General features: G+C 40.1%; 1 protein-coding gene across 1 annotated transcript in view; it reads left to right on the forward strand.

Annotated features, from left to right (window-relative positions):
* The window catches only part of LOC126191056 (high affinity cAMP-specific and IBMX-insensitive 3',5'-cyclic phosphodiesterase 8A), a 1,161,190-nt gene that overhangs the window by 567,944 nt on the left and 576,716 nt on the right, over positions 1–16,530 (forward strand). Inside the window, exon 3 of the mRNA XM_049931769.1 lies at positions 12,793–12,855. Within this exon, the coding sequence (XP_049787726.1) occupies positions 12,793–12,855 (63 nt within the window). The remainder of the gene's footprint in view (positions 1–12,792; positions 12,856–16,530) is intronic.

Consider the following 16,530-nt stretch of genomic DNA (forward strand, 5'->3'; position numbering starts at 1 on the left):
CAGTTTTTTATCTCATCAGTGCAAACTTAATCGCAATGTGTATCACAATGAAGCGAAAGTTATTGTTTATTGAGGATGAGTAAGCTAGTTCAGTGATCGTTTACTTATCCTTCCTACGTGGTTTGAAGTTAAAGGTTACATTACGAGCTCCTTTTGTCTGCAGATTCCTTTCCAAGGGGTAGACACCGTGTTCCCACAGTTCGACAGCTGAACAGCCTGGCTGAAGTTTCGCTAAAATGTTTTGGGCTTGTCGTATTTAACGACGTTAGATGGAGCATGTCCTGCCTCTTTCCTTTGGTATAGGACTATAGCGACGGAACATAACTGAAATATAATCCATACATTAGAATGATTTTAGAGCACGAGATAGTATCCCATCTTCAGGCGAGTCCATACGCCATATTGCTGGAGGATAATGACCGGCAATAGGAGGCTAGAAGCTTTTGAAATGTTGTCCTAAGGAGGAATTCTGAACATTAGATGAGTACACATAAATAATGAGGAGGTAATGAACCGAAGTGGGTAAAAAGAAGTTTATGGCAGAACTTGCGAAAAAGAAGGGCGTAGTTGGTAGGACACATTCTGAGACATCAAGGTATCAGAAATTTAATATTGGAGGGAAGTGTGGTAGTAAACATTATAGAGGGAGACCAAGAGATGACTAGAGTAAGCAGGTTCAAAAGAATGTGAGTTCCAGTAGTTATTCGGAGAAGAAGAGGCTTCCACAGGATAGAGTAGCGTGGAGAGCTGCATCAAACCAGTCTTCTGACTGAAGATCACAACAACTAGTGATGCGACACAATCCATTTATCCATGATTGCTAAAGTTGGGCCACTAAAAGCCCGTTCTCACAGGAGCGAGATCCGCAATAAGAGGAAAGTGCCCTGCGGCAATGTGCAACACTATATGTAGTGAAGCCCTGCGGCAAACTCCAGTCATCCCATTGTTAGCATGATCAATGGACTAGTGTTGTTACCTCAGGGTGTAGTGTCGGCATCAGAAGACATGCATACAAGCTACTGACTCAGGGATAGCACGTGCTCCAGCGAGAGGAACCTCCAAGGTGGTGGCTCTGGGGTTCGAATCTCGGTACGCCTCACTTCGATACTGTGTTCTATACTCAAACAAGACGTAGGGTAGCTTCCTGGCAGATTAAAACTGTGTGCCGGACCGAGACTCGAACTCGGGACCTTTGCCTTTCGCGGGCAAGTGCTCTACCAACTGAGCTACCCAAGCACGACTCACGTCCCGTCCTCACAGCCTTACTTCTGCCAGTACCTCGTCTCCTACCTTCCAAACTTTATAGAAGCTCTCCTGCGAACCTTGCAGAACTAGCACTCCTGAAAGAAAGGATATTGCGGAGACACGGCTTAGCCACAGCCTGGGGGATGTTTCTAGAATGAAAGAAGAGGTACTGGCAGAAGTAAAGCTGTGAGGACGGGACGTGAGTCGTGCTTGGGTAGCTCAGTTGGCAGAGCACTTGCCCGCGAAAGGCAAAGGTCCCGAGTTCGAGTCTCGGTCCGCACACAGTTTTTATCTGCCACGAAGTTTCATATCAGCGCACACTCCGCTGTAGAGTGGAAATTTCATTCTAGAAGACGTAGGGTGTCAGATACTTGGTTTCAAAGCAGCGGTGGTTAGAATCTGGGACACGGATTTTATGTTTCTGTGAAAAGATTGACATAGTTAAAGAATTCTTAGGTAGATTATTGTAATGTATTGTCAGCAGGTTTTACTAACCAATTTTTTTAATAACAGCTAGCTACCTTTTTCCTAATTCTTTTCGCAGTATTTTCTGAACAAACCCATCACGGTCTCAACAGTAGAGTTCAGATCACAGACCAAGGAGACTGTTTTAAATTCTGTGACATTACGACACAGTGTGAGTGCAGCTGTAACTCTGTCCCATGTATGTTACAGTTGTATACGAATCAACCACATTCGCGCAATGTTATTATTGCAAAGTCGTTGATGACCATACTGTTAGAGCTCTGTCCACACACACACACACACACACACGCACACACACACATAGAGTTGCTAATCTTACAAACACGCTTACGAAATAGTTAACATTTCGCATCTAACATTAACAAATAAATAACGGAAGTACAAAGTGTGATACGGGAACAATTAATTATTCTATCACAGGAGCAGTCCAGATTAGTAGAGACATATTTCTAAAATGAATGGTTGATACAGTTATTTAGAAAACATACTAACTTCAAGGATGTATTCGCTTTAAAATAGGGCCCGTGAAAATAGGTAATACTTTTTTGCCAGAAATTTCTTTCTCACCTAAGCGTGTGCGTTCTGTTAATCTTAATTGTAAGGGACCTCAAAATTGTTGAATGCCAACGTACAGGAAGATTTGTGATTAACGAACTCATCTTATGTGCTCATTTACGGACAACGTTTTAATTTAGACATCTGCACTCTAGCGCCGTTAATTATAATATTTTATATTCATTTTAGAGCCAATGCGTTTACAGCGTATCGAACAAATAAGCAGACGAAAATTGATCAATGCTGCGTCAGTGTAAAATTAGATTCAACGGCACACATTTTGTTTGCGTATGAAATAAATCCAACAAGCTCGAAGTTCACAATTTCATTTTCGTTTTTAATTGGCTGCTACTATTGGGTTTTCCCTTCCGTCCCAGCCTGTGACAATAACGCGAGCACAGTGGCGTATGTAACGTCTGAAGCAGGAAAAAATATTTTGTGCGCGTGCTGCTATTATGCTCACTGGACGTGTTCCGTTATAATTGTAATCATTTCCCGCGGAATTTGTAATCGCTGTGAACAGCGAACATTTGTCAGCAAATGGTAAATTCCCTTAGAGTAGCATATGAAATAGTATTCGAAGATACAACTTGCAACAGGAACATCGCGATTTATTCGGCACGTGGCAATCATAAACAAACTACTAAAAGCATAAGACCACAATTTCTTACTTTTCGATCCATTTGGCGAAGCTCCCTGGTTTTACCACATTTTTCCTCTGTTGGTGATGCTTTGGTTAAGGCACTGACTTTCATTCGGAAGGACGTTGTTTCAAGCCTGAGGCCGCCCATTCTGATTTATGTTTCCGGCGATTCTCCTTAAGGAGACGTGGAATTGACACTAACGAAATGTAGGAAGAGAAACAACGGCGGGTTTATCAGCGCTCGAAATCTAATACTGTGTGTGCTATAAGGTACCTTTCTCCAGACTCTGTCTTAGTTAGAGAGCTAATTTTTTAGGGTTTATCGGTGTATGTTGAAACGACGATATTGTACAGTCTTGTTTGATGACTTGAATATTATTTTTTTTCCTGTATGAGCTACATTTTTATTTCTAGTAGGTTTCTGCAAGTAATAGACATAACACTGTTTCAGTGCACACAAATTAGTCGTCTAGTCACTCACACACAATTTGATGGCTCTACCATTAGCGGAAGCTGAGAAAAGGTACATAACAAATGGTAAAAGGTAACTTACGGCAAACTGGCTTCTCAGTTACAACACCGATACTTGGATGGTTGTCGTTTTCATCTTCACCTTTAATTGCAGTATGGAATCTTCTCACAGCACCTCTACTAAACATTTGAGAGAGTATACATCAAAATTGTTATAATAACTTTGAGTGATTACCATTTACTGCTATGTGATCAAATTCTACATTTACTATTACCTTGGGCACTTCATGTTCCGTACTACTAGAACAGTTTCAACAGATTTTTTTTTCCTTTAGAGTCTGTCAACCAATCCATACCCAAAATTACACCTATACACAAACCAGCTATTCCAAAGAAAAGTGTGCATCAAAGAAATGCCTTTCATTTCAAGTTCCAAATGTACTCTATGTGTCACCACATTATTCAGTTCCCCTGTAGCACTAACCGTATGTCCATAACTCATTATCGCCTTTCATATAATTAAAAAATGTTTCTGAAACTACATTGATTTCATTTCCTGCATCTAAAAGAGCTTTCTCCTCACACCGTCTTGAAACAACAATTCACACAATAAGCGAGAATGTTCTTGAAACGACAATCAGGTTCACCACAGAACTATGTAGTCAAAAATATAAACAGGAAATAAGCGAGGATATTTTTCAGGATGGCAAAAAAAGTGCAAGTTCATGCATGTCACATATCACCTATACTAATCACTGCATCATAGGAGTCTTTAGGAATTTCGAAATCACCATGAAAGAGTGACAGATTTCCAGCCAGGCATAACAGTTTGTAGTAGCAAAAACTAAAAGCACCACCTTAAAAAAAAAAACAGGTAAATTTATGTGATTACATTGGAGTACAGCCACATGCAATACATCATTTTAAAGAGGAAGTTACATACAATACTTCAAGGCAAGAAAGAAATACTTATTTTCATCTAAATTCGATTCCTAGTCCTCTTAAATCACTTGCTGGGCTGGTTTCTCCAAAGATGGAAATTGATCCAGAGGTCTGTCGATAACACGTGGAATGCTATACTTCTTCTTTCCTCCTTTATCACCACTGGTAGACTCCTTTTCAGCTGTTTGTTGTTCAGTAGTTAGACAGTCTGTTGTATATCTTCTGAGTAATAAAAGCGGCTCTTGTTGAAAACTCTGCGAATGCTTCCATAAAAAATGAATTGCTTTTCTAGAACTAGTTTCTGCAATTTGTTCAGTTAAGTGCGAAGTATTGTTTAGGACTTCTTAACCCATTTCTGTTTACTGTACATTTCATGCAAGTGATCTTAGAAAAATATTTCAGATATTTTCGCTATGGTATTTTATACCTTACATACAAAAATAGCTGAAATTGCTAAAATTAAAGAAGGTTCCTGTGCTTGATAGAACTCCTGTCAGATTCTACACAGAGTAGGAGCTGAGATTGATCTCATTTCAACTACAATATTTCGTAGATTTCTCAAAAAAAAAACAAAAACTGTGGCCAGTGGTCGGAAGAAATCGAAGGTCGAGTCCATCTACAAGGGTAGCAGAAGTGATCTACAAAACTACTGTCCAATCTCATTGACGTTCAACTGTTGTAGACTGCTAGAATGCCTTCCCATCTGAAACGTGATAAATTGTCTCGAAAAAGTTGACAGCATCTATGCCAACCACCATGGATTGTGAAAACAGCGAACTAACAAAACACAGCTTGAGCTTTCCACGCATGATTTCCGAAAACCACGTGACAGGGTACCACGCCAACTGTTATTAACAAGCATATGATCATGTGAAGTATCAAACAAAATTGGAGGATTTCTTGGTAGATAGAACGCACCAAGCTATTTCGGATGGAGGGTCATCTACAGAACTAGAGGTAGCGTTAGGCATGTCCCAAGGTAGTCGCTTTGGAGCTGGCTCTGAGCACTATGGGACTTAACAGCTATGGTCATCAGTCCCCTAGAACTTAGACCTACTTAAACCTAACTAACCTAAGGACATCACACAACACCCAGTCATCACGAGGCAGAGAAAATCCCTGACCCTGCCAGGAATCGAACCCGGAACCCGGGCACGGGAAGCAAGAACGCTACCGCATGACCACGAGCTGCAGACATCTTTGGAGCTTTGCTGTTCATATTATATATTAATGTCTTGGCAGGCGATGTTGATACTAGCCACAAATATCCAGTTCGGTCTTGATAAGATTTCATAATGGTGCAGTCACTGGTAACTAGCTAAAGATGTGTAGAAATTCAGACTAGTACAATTCGCAAAACACAGAAATATGGTATCCTATGACAACAATATCAATAACTGCAACTGAAAGCGCTTAACTCACACAAATGCCAAGACGCAACAACCTGTGTGGGTTTGATTGAATGATCACACAGACTCATTCGTAGGTAATGCAGGTGACAGACATAAAGGTGACAGCCTGAAAAACACTTGTGCGGAAAATCGTAGGATATTGTTCAAATATGTGCGACTTATACCAAATAGGACCTAAGAGGCACCGAACGTATTCAGAGAAGAGTAGGCTGAATCCTCACTGGTTTCTTCGACCCACGGGAGTGTGTCACGAAAATGCTGAAAGCCTGAATTAGCAGACGTTTGGAGATAGGCGCCAAATATACAGTGAAAGCCTACCTTACAAAGTTTGAAGAACCAATATTAAGTGATGATGTAAACATATATTTCAGCCGCTTAGGTATGGCCTCCGAAGCGACCTTCAAAAAAAAAAATGGTTCAAATGGCTCTGAGCACTATGGGACTCAACTGCTGTGGTCATACGTCCCCTAGAACTTAGAACTACTTAAACCTAACTAACCTAAGGACATCACACACATCCATGCCCGAGGCAGGATTCGAACCTGCGACCGTAGCGGTCGTGCGGTTCCAGACTGTAGCGCCTTTAACCGCTCGGCCACTCCGGCCGGCAAGTGACCTTCAAGAAGAGATTAGACTAATTACTTTGCGCACGGAACTATTTAAGCAGTCATTCTTTCGCGCTCAGTATGCGACTGGAACGAGAATAAATCCTAGCATGTGGACGAATGCTCTACCATGCACATCACGGACGTTTGCAGAATGTATACAGTTCCGAGAAAAAAAATCATTATCCTCAAGGGCAATACCATTTCACTGACAAGTGATGTGACAGCATTCGTCATTGCAGTAATATATGTTAACGAATTAAACCAAATGGAACACACATGTCAGAGGAAAGGGTGACCAAACAGAAAAATCAATACACAGTATATATATATATATATATATATATATATATATATATATATATATATATATATGACAGTAGAAGTATTCATACATTATAGAGGTACAAGGCTCGTAACATTTAATAACAAAAAAGAGTAAAACAATGAAAACTGTTAAAATATTTGGTGCCAGCCGGTGTGGCCGAGCGGTTCTAAGCGCTTCAGTCTGGTACCGCGCGACCGCTACGGTCGCAGGTTCGAATCCTGCCTCGGGCATGGATGTGTGTTATGTCCTTAGGTTAGTCAGGTTTAAGTAGTTCTAAGTTCTAGGGGACTGATGACCTCAGATGTTAAGTCCTATAGTGCTCAGAGCCATTTGAACCAAGATATTTTGTCTCTAATTCCTAAGCAGGACGTTAAATGCTAGTAACCATACTGCATGCAGTAATATAGGTAGCTTCTCTCCGCGACAGTTGTGTAATGGAACTCTGTTGACTATTATCCCATATCTGCATACAAAACCCGAAATAGAAGGAACATGGGAAAACAACCGTGAAAAGATCAAGAAAACTACATGGTGCAACACACTTGGTACGTGGATCTTAGAATCACGATCTTGAATCACTCAGTACTAAACTACTACCGTGACAGATATTCAGTCTACCACTACTATTATTAGGAGAATTAGATTAAGAAATTGATACCTGGGTACAACAAACAGAACGCATGCAATAATTATTGTAATGTGAGAAAAAGTCCGAATAGACTTTCCGCAGTGTTGCAATTTCGACAGACATAAATGTATACAAAATTGCATGCATTCAGCCGGCTGGTGTGGCCGAGCGGTTCTAGGCGGTTGCATTCGTGTAAAATTGTATGGTCAGCATTTTTACATGCAATGAACAACCGTTGCTCGTAGCTGAGGCAGCATGAATGCGATCACCAATGTAAACGGTAAAAATTTTCTTAAACAAAAAAACAAAAGGAAAGTGTCAAGTGCTCACGGACGTTCGAGTTTTGGTATTGTATCTCTGCCGAAGTTGCTTGGGATATGTTACAGTAGCGGCTTCATACTCTGTAATGAAAAAGACAACCGAGCTATTTCACAGTATACTGTTCGCGTGTCAAGACAGTATACTGCTCGCGTGTGAGGTTGGTCATAGTGCTTGTGTTTCGCTGCTCAAGCTATGCGTGTTCTACACTAATTCGCCAGATACCATTCCTCGGCTGCTCGTGTGACACAGAAGGAAACATTCTACAAAGACGAATACTCTCTGCTGGTTTAACTAAGTGTACGATACATTCATCGCATTCATAGTAAGTTCGAAAATTTTTTGTAAATACTTCAGGATCTAAATTTAATTTGAATTATTCAGCTTCAAGAGAATATCAGCAGCTACTGAAAACAATTACTAATTGCAGTCAATGAATGTACAAACACCCCCTGGATCACTATTATTCATTAATTTATTAATAAAAGAAATAGTGATACAGAGAGTGTCTTTCCATTCATTACAACTGAGATCGCGGTTTCTGAGACATGACGTCAGTTATGATATCAGTTACAAGGAAAGTCAATTTCTCTCTCTCTCTCCGTTACTGAGAGCAAAACAAGTAGAATATGTGCTTACCTCTTATGACAATTTAAATCCTCTTATATTCGAAACTGGGAATGGAGGTTCGTGCATTTATCGCTAGCTCTCCGTTGTGTTGAAATTAAAGAGTACTTTTCGACTGCCTCCTTAATTTTATTCTCATTATTGTTTTCTTTCTCCTCGTTGCCATTCCACAGGGACATGTGGAGCCGTTTGTACTTGTTCTTTATAACAGATGTCTTGTTCATCTTAAAACCCTTAAGTTAATCCTTTTAAGTGTCCATTTTGCGCTACAAAGAACTCTAATGCAACAAATTCTTATTCACTGTCTCCTGTTTCAAATCTTTCCTTCAGAAATGTCACTCTCATTCCTTATTTACATCTTACTGCTTTTCCGCCCACTTTTCTCATTTTGGCGTCATCACTTCTGTTCCAAGGGAGATTCTGCTCGAATACAGGAATAAGGAGAATGTTTCTCGGTTCGCAGTGAATTATTGCGCAGTTTCTTTTAAAAATTTACTCCTCATTCAGGTAAGATCAACTTGTCCAACGTTTTACCAACAAGTAAATTTCATGTGTACCGTGGCTGCAGGACGTCTGCATATTAGCCAGGTACAGCTTCTGTAACCGCTTTCAGGTTGCTTTAGTCATAAATTTCTTGGAATGTCGTAACGAGTAGAAATCACAGGCTGACAAATGTTTAAAAAAATGTAGATATCGAAACAATTCATACGTCAGATCGTTCAGTTTTCGCACTGCCAAAAGCCCTTTGTGAGACGCTGCATTGTTCTGACTAAAAACATTTATCAACACATTGTTATCAAGTTGCTTTCTTGCATGTTCGTTCGGTACAAATTTTGCAGTTTATTTTAAACTATCTTCCCGACAAGCTAGCGACTTTAACTTTTCAACATAGCTCAGAACTGGGAGACCGTTCAGCATTAACTCGCTTCCTTGTCCGGTGTGTGGCGGAGTGCATTTTGTTTACTGCTATCTTTTCCCGATGGGTTACAGACTTGAAACCTTTGACATAACTCAGAACTCGATAAGGATGCAATATTAACATGCTTTCGTGTCCACTGCGTTGCAAAGGGTTCGTTGTATATCACTGCTGTTTCTCTCTTTTTCTGTTCCACTTGCGAACTGTTCGTGATATTCTTGCACTCGTACACACATTATGTTATTCCCGTTTAGGGAAGAATATTTTACAATTGAAATTTCCTGCGTGGTATAGGTGGATGAATAAGATATTGTAATGCATGTTTAGTTAAAAAGAGCGATGCAATTTCCTTTGGACATACGTGCATGTCCGAAGGAATGTTGCATCGTACTTCGGAACAACACATGCACTGCAATACCGCATTTATCCATCGACACCGGGCAAGCGACTTTGAATTGAGATGCCTCCTCTGTACGTGAACATACATAATGAATGCATGAGTATAAGTTGTAGACATGTGGTTGACGAAATATTGGTCTGGTCGTGAAGAGTGCTCGGATAGCCCAATAGTAGGCACGCGCTAGCCATAAGTGGGAAATCCAGGTTTGATTCCTGCTCCAACACAGATTTTCAGTATCGTCATTCGCTTACAGTCGATGGTTGTTCGTATTCCGAACTCCGAGTGCAATTCATATATTTCATAACGACTGAAGTCGACGCAGTGCTTGTTCCTTCTGACATTTAAGCATGTCCAAAGGAATGTTGTTCAAAAATGTTCAAATGTGTGTTAAATCTTATGGGACTTAACTGCTAAGGTCATCAGTCCCTAAGCTTACACACCACTTAACCTAAATTATCCTAAGGACAAACACACACACCCATGCCCGAGGGAGGACTCGAACCTCCGCCGGGACCAGCCGCACAGTCCGTGACTGCAGCGCCCTAGACCGCTCGGGTAATCCCGCGCGGCAAGGAATCTTATATCGTTCTCCTTAACAACGTAGGCACCGCAATATCGCACTTCTCAATCACCATTTTTTAAAAATTTGGGTATGAATAAACTTTGATACATGACTTCACTAGAAACTACTCATAAAGTAATGACATCATAATAATAAAAAAAATATACTGGGTGTCCCCGGAGGAACGGTCAGTTTTCAGGGATGTGACAGAAACGATCATTCGAAGCCAAATAGTTCACTAAATGTGGCCTCTAAAAAGGCATACCGGTTGTAGTGTAACGACGTATAGGTTTGTTTATAAATGGTTTTCTTTCGATCTATGACCATGTGCAGACTTCGTCACCTACGTCAGTTACAACCCACTTCAAAATGATTTATATTCTTTTTAAATTGTCACAGAATGGTTCTTGAACGAAACTGTAAAACATCAGTTGAGTCGTAAGCAAAGAATTTCGTCACTTGGGCCAATTGGTTTACGTAAACTTTTTCAATTTAAATTTCGTTTGTTTCTCCTCAGAACTTATATTGACACACGTTATCTGATTTAATCGATATCAGAATCACACATTGACTAAACTTTTTAGATTCAAAGTTGCGATGACCACTGTCAAAATTCAATAATCTTGTCAAATATACTATTAATCAATTCACATAATTCTTCATAAATAAATCCTCAGAACACGTGTTTCAACTTTAGTAACATCCCCTATTTTTATTAGCTTCCTACATACAGTTGTGAACTTGAACGTTGATACGACAGGACTGACATTTTCAATAAGATTAAGCTCTCTATGACGTCATTGTTATACAAAAAGAGTACAAAACCTTCATTTTCAATTTTTAGAAGCACGACGCAACAACTCGGTTCCAGGATCTTCTGTTGCTCTTTGACTGTCGACCCGCGACGTATAGTGGCCAGCAATTTCCTCTCTGGTCGCGGCAGCGAAGATGCTGTCTCCGTTCGTTACGCCGCCTTCTCCGTACATGTAACATATAAAAAATACAAACTTTAGCTAATTCACAGCTATCACAAAAATATTACAAAAATACATAAACAAAACTAAATTAAACTTATATTCACCTGCAAACTGGGCTGACACTGGTGGATGGGTGACGCTTCAATTTCGCGTCCCACTACACGGTACCTTCAGAGCTATGAGCACTTATTCATCTTCGATACAGTGAAACAAATCTCATCTACTGCGAGCTCATTGCTTTCCATATTTTGACAGGTGGTGGTACGGATCAAAACATGAAAAAAGTGTAATAAACATGGGCTCCAAAGTGCATACCTTAAGAGCGACGCGCACTCATGTACACAGCATACTTACATAGTTAGATCACACAGATTTACACACATTTAAGTGTTTGTATTTCACGTTTAAAGATAGTTCATTCTTTTCAGTTGAAAGCAACACCGCAGGCGATCCTAGAAGAGCGAGCTTTGCTTTATCCAATGCTAGGTTAAAAGATTTTTGTTGTGTCTTGTGTCTGGTACACGGAACAGTAGATCGCTCATGGCTCCTTCTTCGTTACCTCAATCTCATAATGGCGGTTTCTTTGATTCTGTTAGGAAGAGGTAGGTTGGAAATTTGCCATGAATTAAGCGCACGAGAGTAGTCTTTGTTATGAAGCGTCTGCTTCTGCTGCAATCGGTAAACCAAGCAGATAATTCTATTTCAGAATGCAACCGACCGTAGCGCAATCTGTTTGAAACCTTGATCGAATCGCACTGCGTCTGCCACTCGTTTTTTCATTGATTAATCTCAGAATTTCTTGATAAAGAAGTCTATCATTTAGGCACACAAATGAAGAATCTATAATTTATCATTTAGCCTTGGTCCATTGCTCACTTCACCAAGCTGTCTGCTACCTCATTATGAAATATGTCAGTCTGCCCTGGAGTCCACAAGAAATTTGTTACTATTCCTGCTTGCTTTTTTTTTCTTTTTTCTTCTTGTTAGCGCCTTCTATAATGATGTCTGTAATTGCAGATACCTTTGTTGAATTTTGGTCTTTTGAAGCCTTTTAGTACACTTGTGGAATCCGTTAATATCACCATACTTCGTCGTGTGCAAGATCTGCGGTATTTTACCACGTTCCTAATTCCAATAGGTCCACGTATCAGATTTTTGTCTCTTTAGGTAGGGAATATAGGAATTGATAATTTCCTACAGGATTGTATGTTTGTTGCCGCTGATGATCTTACATCCATCAGTATAAATCTTTGTCGATTTCAGATTGAGGGTATTGAACAAAACGTTGATTTCAATCTTTATCTTGTACAATATTACAGTATATAAGATTTGTATACTTTCTTCTATGTAGCTGAATGGAGTATTGTGAACGTAGCACCTTATGCAAATCGTGCAGGTAAAGGCAATTATGACCGAAATGTATATATTTGGGTTTTTTCATCATCAGCAGACCAAGTGTAAATCTGAAATTATATAATGCTTGTAACTTCCGACTTCGTCTTTTTCAGATCAGAATTTTTAATTTCAGTTTTACGTATTGCCCTTCTTCACCGTTCGTGAAAGAGAGTATCATTAACAGGCAAATACCACGTATAATGCAAGTTTTATATTTTTAGTATACTATTTGACATTATTAACAATCAGTGCACGTAACTCATTAAACTAATTTTGTTTCAGAGGTCATCTTTGGAGCTCCGGTTTGGCTACCTCACCAAAACCAACAACCAAACTCCGCTAAAAGTGAGTACGACTAACTAAAACTATAATAGAAATAATCCACAAATTCCCATTCTCTCTTTCAATTTGCAGCCGAATTTTCCGAAAGTTAATTGCTGACTAATTCAGAAAATTTCCTTGCGATGTAATATAGTCTTTCTGTATCTCTAATGTGAAGAGCGAAATGCATAGAGCGCTAACTGGTGGTACACGAAGGTGAGACAGATTCTGTTCGAATCTGCCACTATACTGAAGACCATTGTTTTGGTACATCGCACTGCCCAGCTGTGTTCCTTAGACGTTTTTCCATGCCACTAATTCCGAATGTTGAATCAGTTGCCATCTCTCTTTCAGGCACAGACGGACACGAAAACAACTACAACAGAATTAGGTAGTTACCGTACTTGCTACGGAACATCACAGCAGAGAGAGATATTGTACTCGGAGATGGTAGGGGAGTACACGGTATTACTCTCCGCAGATTAGCGTGGTACTGTGGCATTAAGAAAGCCATTCGTTCGTACAAACAAATTCTAGCCCGCGATAAAAATAAAAAATAAAAGAAATTCACGTACGAGTTCAGAGGAACAATATTTCCAGGCTAAAGAGGAATCAACCGTTCTTTGCAGTACTTACCGATGTATGTGTAAGGACTTGACGGTACAACAAGCAAAAAAAAGTTAAAAGCCTAGAGAAAGAGTCGTTTGATGTATGTCTGAGATAAACCTGTCACGTCACTTGATTCGAATGGCTGCTCATTGGCATTAACTGCTGGCGTACGTTATTTGTCAAGTTGCTTAGTGAGCAACTCTGGCACGGGTTTGTCGATAACACAGGGAAGACGTGATACGCACAGCTTTGTAAAGAAGACTTCAGTTCTATAGGCAAGAATGGATAGGTTGTAGACTGGATAGATATGTTCCTTGATTTGTGTGGAAGCTGTCTGTGGATTTTCTCTCCAAATATAAAAACAAGAAGGCCGAAATGCTACATTTTTGCTACCGAACGTGGGATAAGTCAAGCAACTAAGGTCGTGAAATAGAAATAGCACCATTAAAAGAGTGAATTCCGTAGAGATTTTGAGCAAGGGAAGACCACCCTTCCAGCTTAAAAGGATAGAAGACTATTGGGGCAATGGAATGCCTATTAAGAAGGTAGAAATGTACGGGTCGTACCAGTTTTCACAAAGCTTATGTCCACTACCACTTATATCTATTTGTGGTAGAATTATGGGAACATGTTCTGCTCTCGCTAATTAAATATTTTCTTGGCGACGTACGCTCTCCTATGTCGAGTAAATACAGATTCTGCAAACACAGAGTATTATGATATAAAGTTCATTAATTCTACATCTGCAACTACGTATATACTATGCAAGTCACAGTATAATGCGTGGCGGAGGGTACTAGTCACTTCACTTACTGTACCACTTGCAAATAGAGCGAGGAATAAACGAATGCCTCCGTATGAGCCCCAATTTCTCTTATTTTCGTGGTCCTTAACACAAAATGTACGTTGGCAGCAGTAGAATCACCCTACAGTCATCGTCAAATGCTGGATATCTAAGTTTTTTCAATTGTGTTCCTCGAAAAGAACGTCGCCTTCGATCTGGGGATTCCCATTAGAGTTCCAAAAGCATTTCCGTAGTATTTTCTTGTTGATCATACCGGTAACAAATGTAGAAGCCGGCCTCTGAATTCCTTCGATGTCTGTCTTTAATCCTACTTGCTGTGGTGCCAAAACACTCGATCGTTACTCAAGAACGGTTCATACTAAAATTCTATACGTTTTCTCCTTTGCATATGAACCACATTTTCCTAAAATTCTACGAATATACCGAAATGATCCGTTCGCCTTCCCTGCTGCAATACTTACATGGGCGTCCCATTTCATATCTCTTTGCAGCGTTACGCCTAGATATTTAATTGACGTGATTGTGTCATTCGGCACTCTGCTAATGCTGTCTTCGAACACAGCGGGATTGTTTTCCCTTCTTATCTGCATGAACGTATTTTGTATACATTTAGAGGTAGCTGCCATTCATCAGACCACCTAGAAATTTTTTCTAATTCATCTTGTATCATCCTACAATCACTCAACGACGGCTCCTTCCCGTTCACCACGGCATCATCAGCAAACATCCGCAGATGCCTGTTCGCCTTGTCCGTCAGAGTATTTTGGTATATAGAGAAGAATAGCGGTATCACACTACCAAAACACTCTCCATCAAGGAAAACGTACTGACTTCTACACTTAGTAATTCTTGAAGACACTCACGTATCTGCTACCCTACTCCTTATGCCCTTACCTTCGTTAACAGTTTGCAGCAGGTCACCGAGTCAACTCTTTTCGGAAATCTAGGAACAGAATGTGACACTTGCCTCTCATAAAAGGTACGTGGGATATCATGTGAGAAAAGACAAGCTGAGTTTTTCACGAGCTATACTTTATAAAACGGTGCTGATTTGTGGAAAAAAGCTTTTCGTCTCAAAGAAATTTATTATATTCGTTCTGAGAATACGAACCAACAGTTGTCAGGATATTGGTCTGTAATTGGTCTGTAATTCTGCCGGTCAGATCTTTTACCCTTCTCATATACAGCAGTCATCTACGCCCTTTTCCACATACATGGAACTTCTCGCTGGGCGAGAGATTCGCGATAAATGCAAGGTAAGTAAGGGCCAATGCCGTAGAATACTCTTTGCAAAACCGAACTAGCATTCCATCCGGACCTGCCAACGTATTTGTTATCAATTCCTTCTGTTACTTGTGAATTGTGTGACGGTCAAACGATGGTATGTGTGTACGATTGTCTATGTGAATGATATATTAAACGCGATATTTAAAACTTCTTCTTAGCTTTTGCTGTCTTCTACTGCCACACCAGACTAGTCAACAGATAACTAGATAGAAGCCTCCGACCCGCTTACCGGCTTTACGTAGGTCCAGAATTTTCTTGGCTTCTCAGCAAGATCTTTTACTAACGTATAATGTTGTAGTAGTTTATACTTCGCGTATCGATCTTTTTTCAGACGCACGAACCTCTACTAACTTCTACCTGTTGACATTTGCGGAGTTCGCTTTTGAACAGAGACTGCAACAGTCTTTGATTCCTCAGAATATTCCGAATCTTGTTATTAAACCACGATGGGTCTTTTCCGTCCTTAATCTGCTTAGTCGGCAGAGAGAGCAATTTAGAATCCTTTTACACTACCTCGCAGTGAAAGCATGAGCTGTGCTAATGGAAATCGTCTTCGCGAGCAGTTGCGAAAACTTCTAACAATGTCTTTCAGTTCGCTAATGACGAAGAGAAAACAGTGACACTGTAAACAGAGAAGACGACGGAAGATTCATCAAGAATGAAATGTAAATTATTGAAAGGGGGGGTATGCTATGGCAACTGGAGCTGTATTCCCATGGTCATTCCACTGAAAATATTATTTCTACAAAAATAAAAATAAAGAATGGGAACCATTCTGACTGACATTACATAAGTAATATTCCAGAATGAAATTTTCACTCTGCAGCGGAGTGTGCGCTGATATGAAACTATCGGATTAAAACTGTGAGCCGGACCGACACTCGAACACGGAACTTTAGCCTTTCGGGGGTAAGTGCTCTACCGACTGAGCTGTCCAACGGGTCTTGAGTCATGCTTGGATAACTCAGTTGGTAGAGAACTTGCCCGCGAAAAACAAA

Source organism: Schistocerca cancellata, chromosome 6 (genome assembly GCF_023864275.1).
Source record: "Schistocerca cancellata isolate TAMUIC-IGC-003103 chromosome 6, iqSchCanc2.1, whole genome shotgun sequence".
Taxonomy (NCBI): Eukaryota; Metazoa; Arthropoda; class Insecta; order Orthoptera; family Acrididae; genus Schistocerca; species Schistocerca cancellata.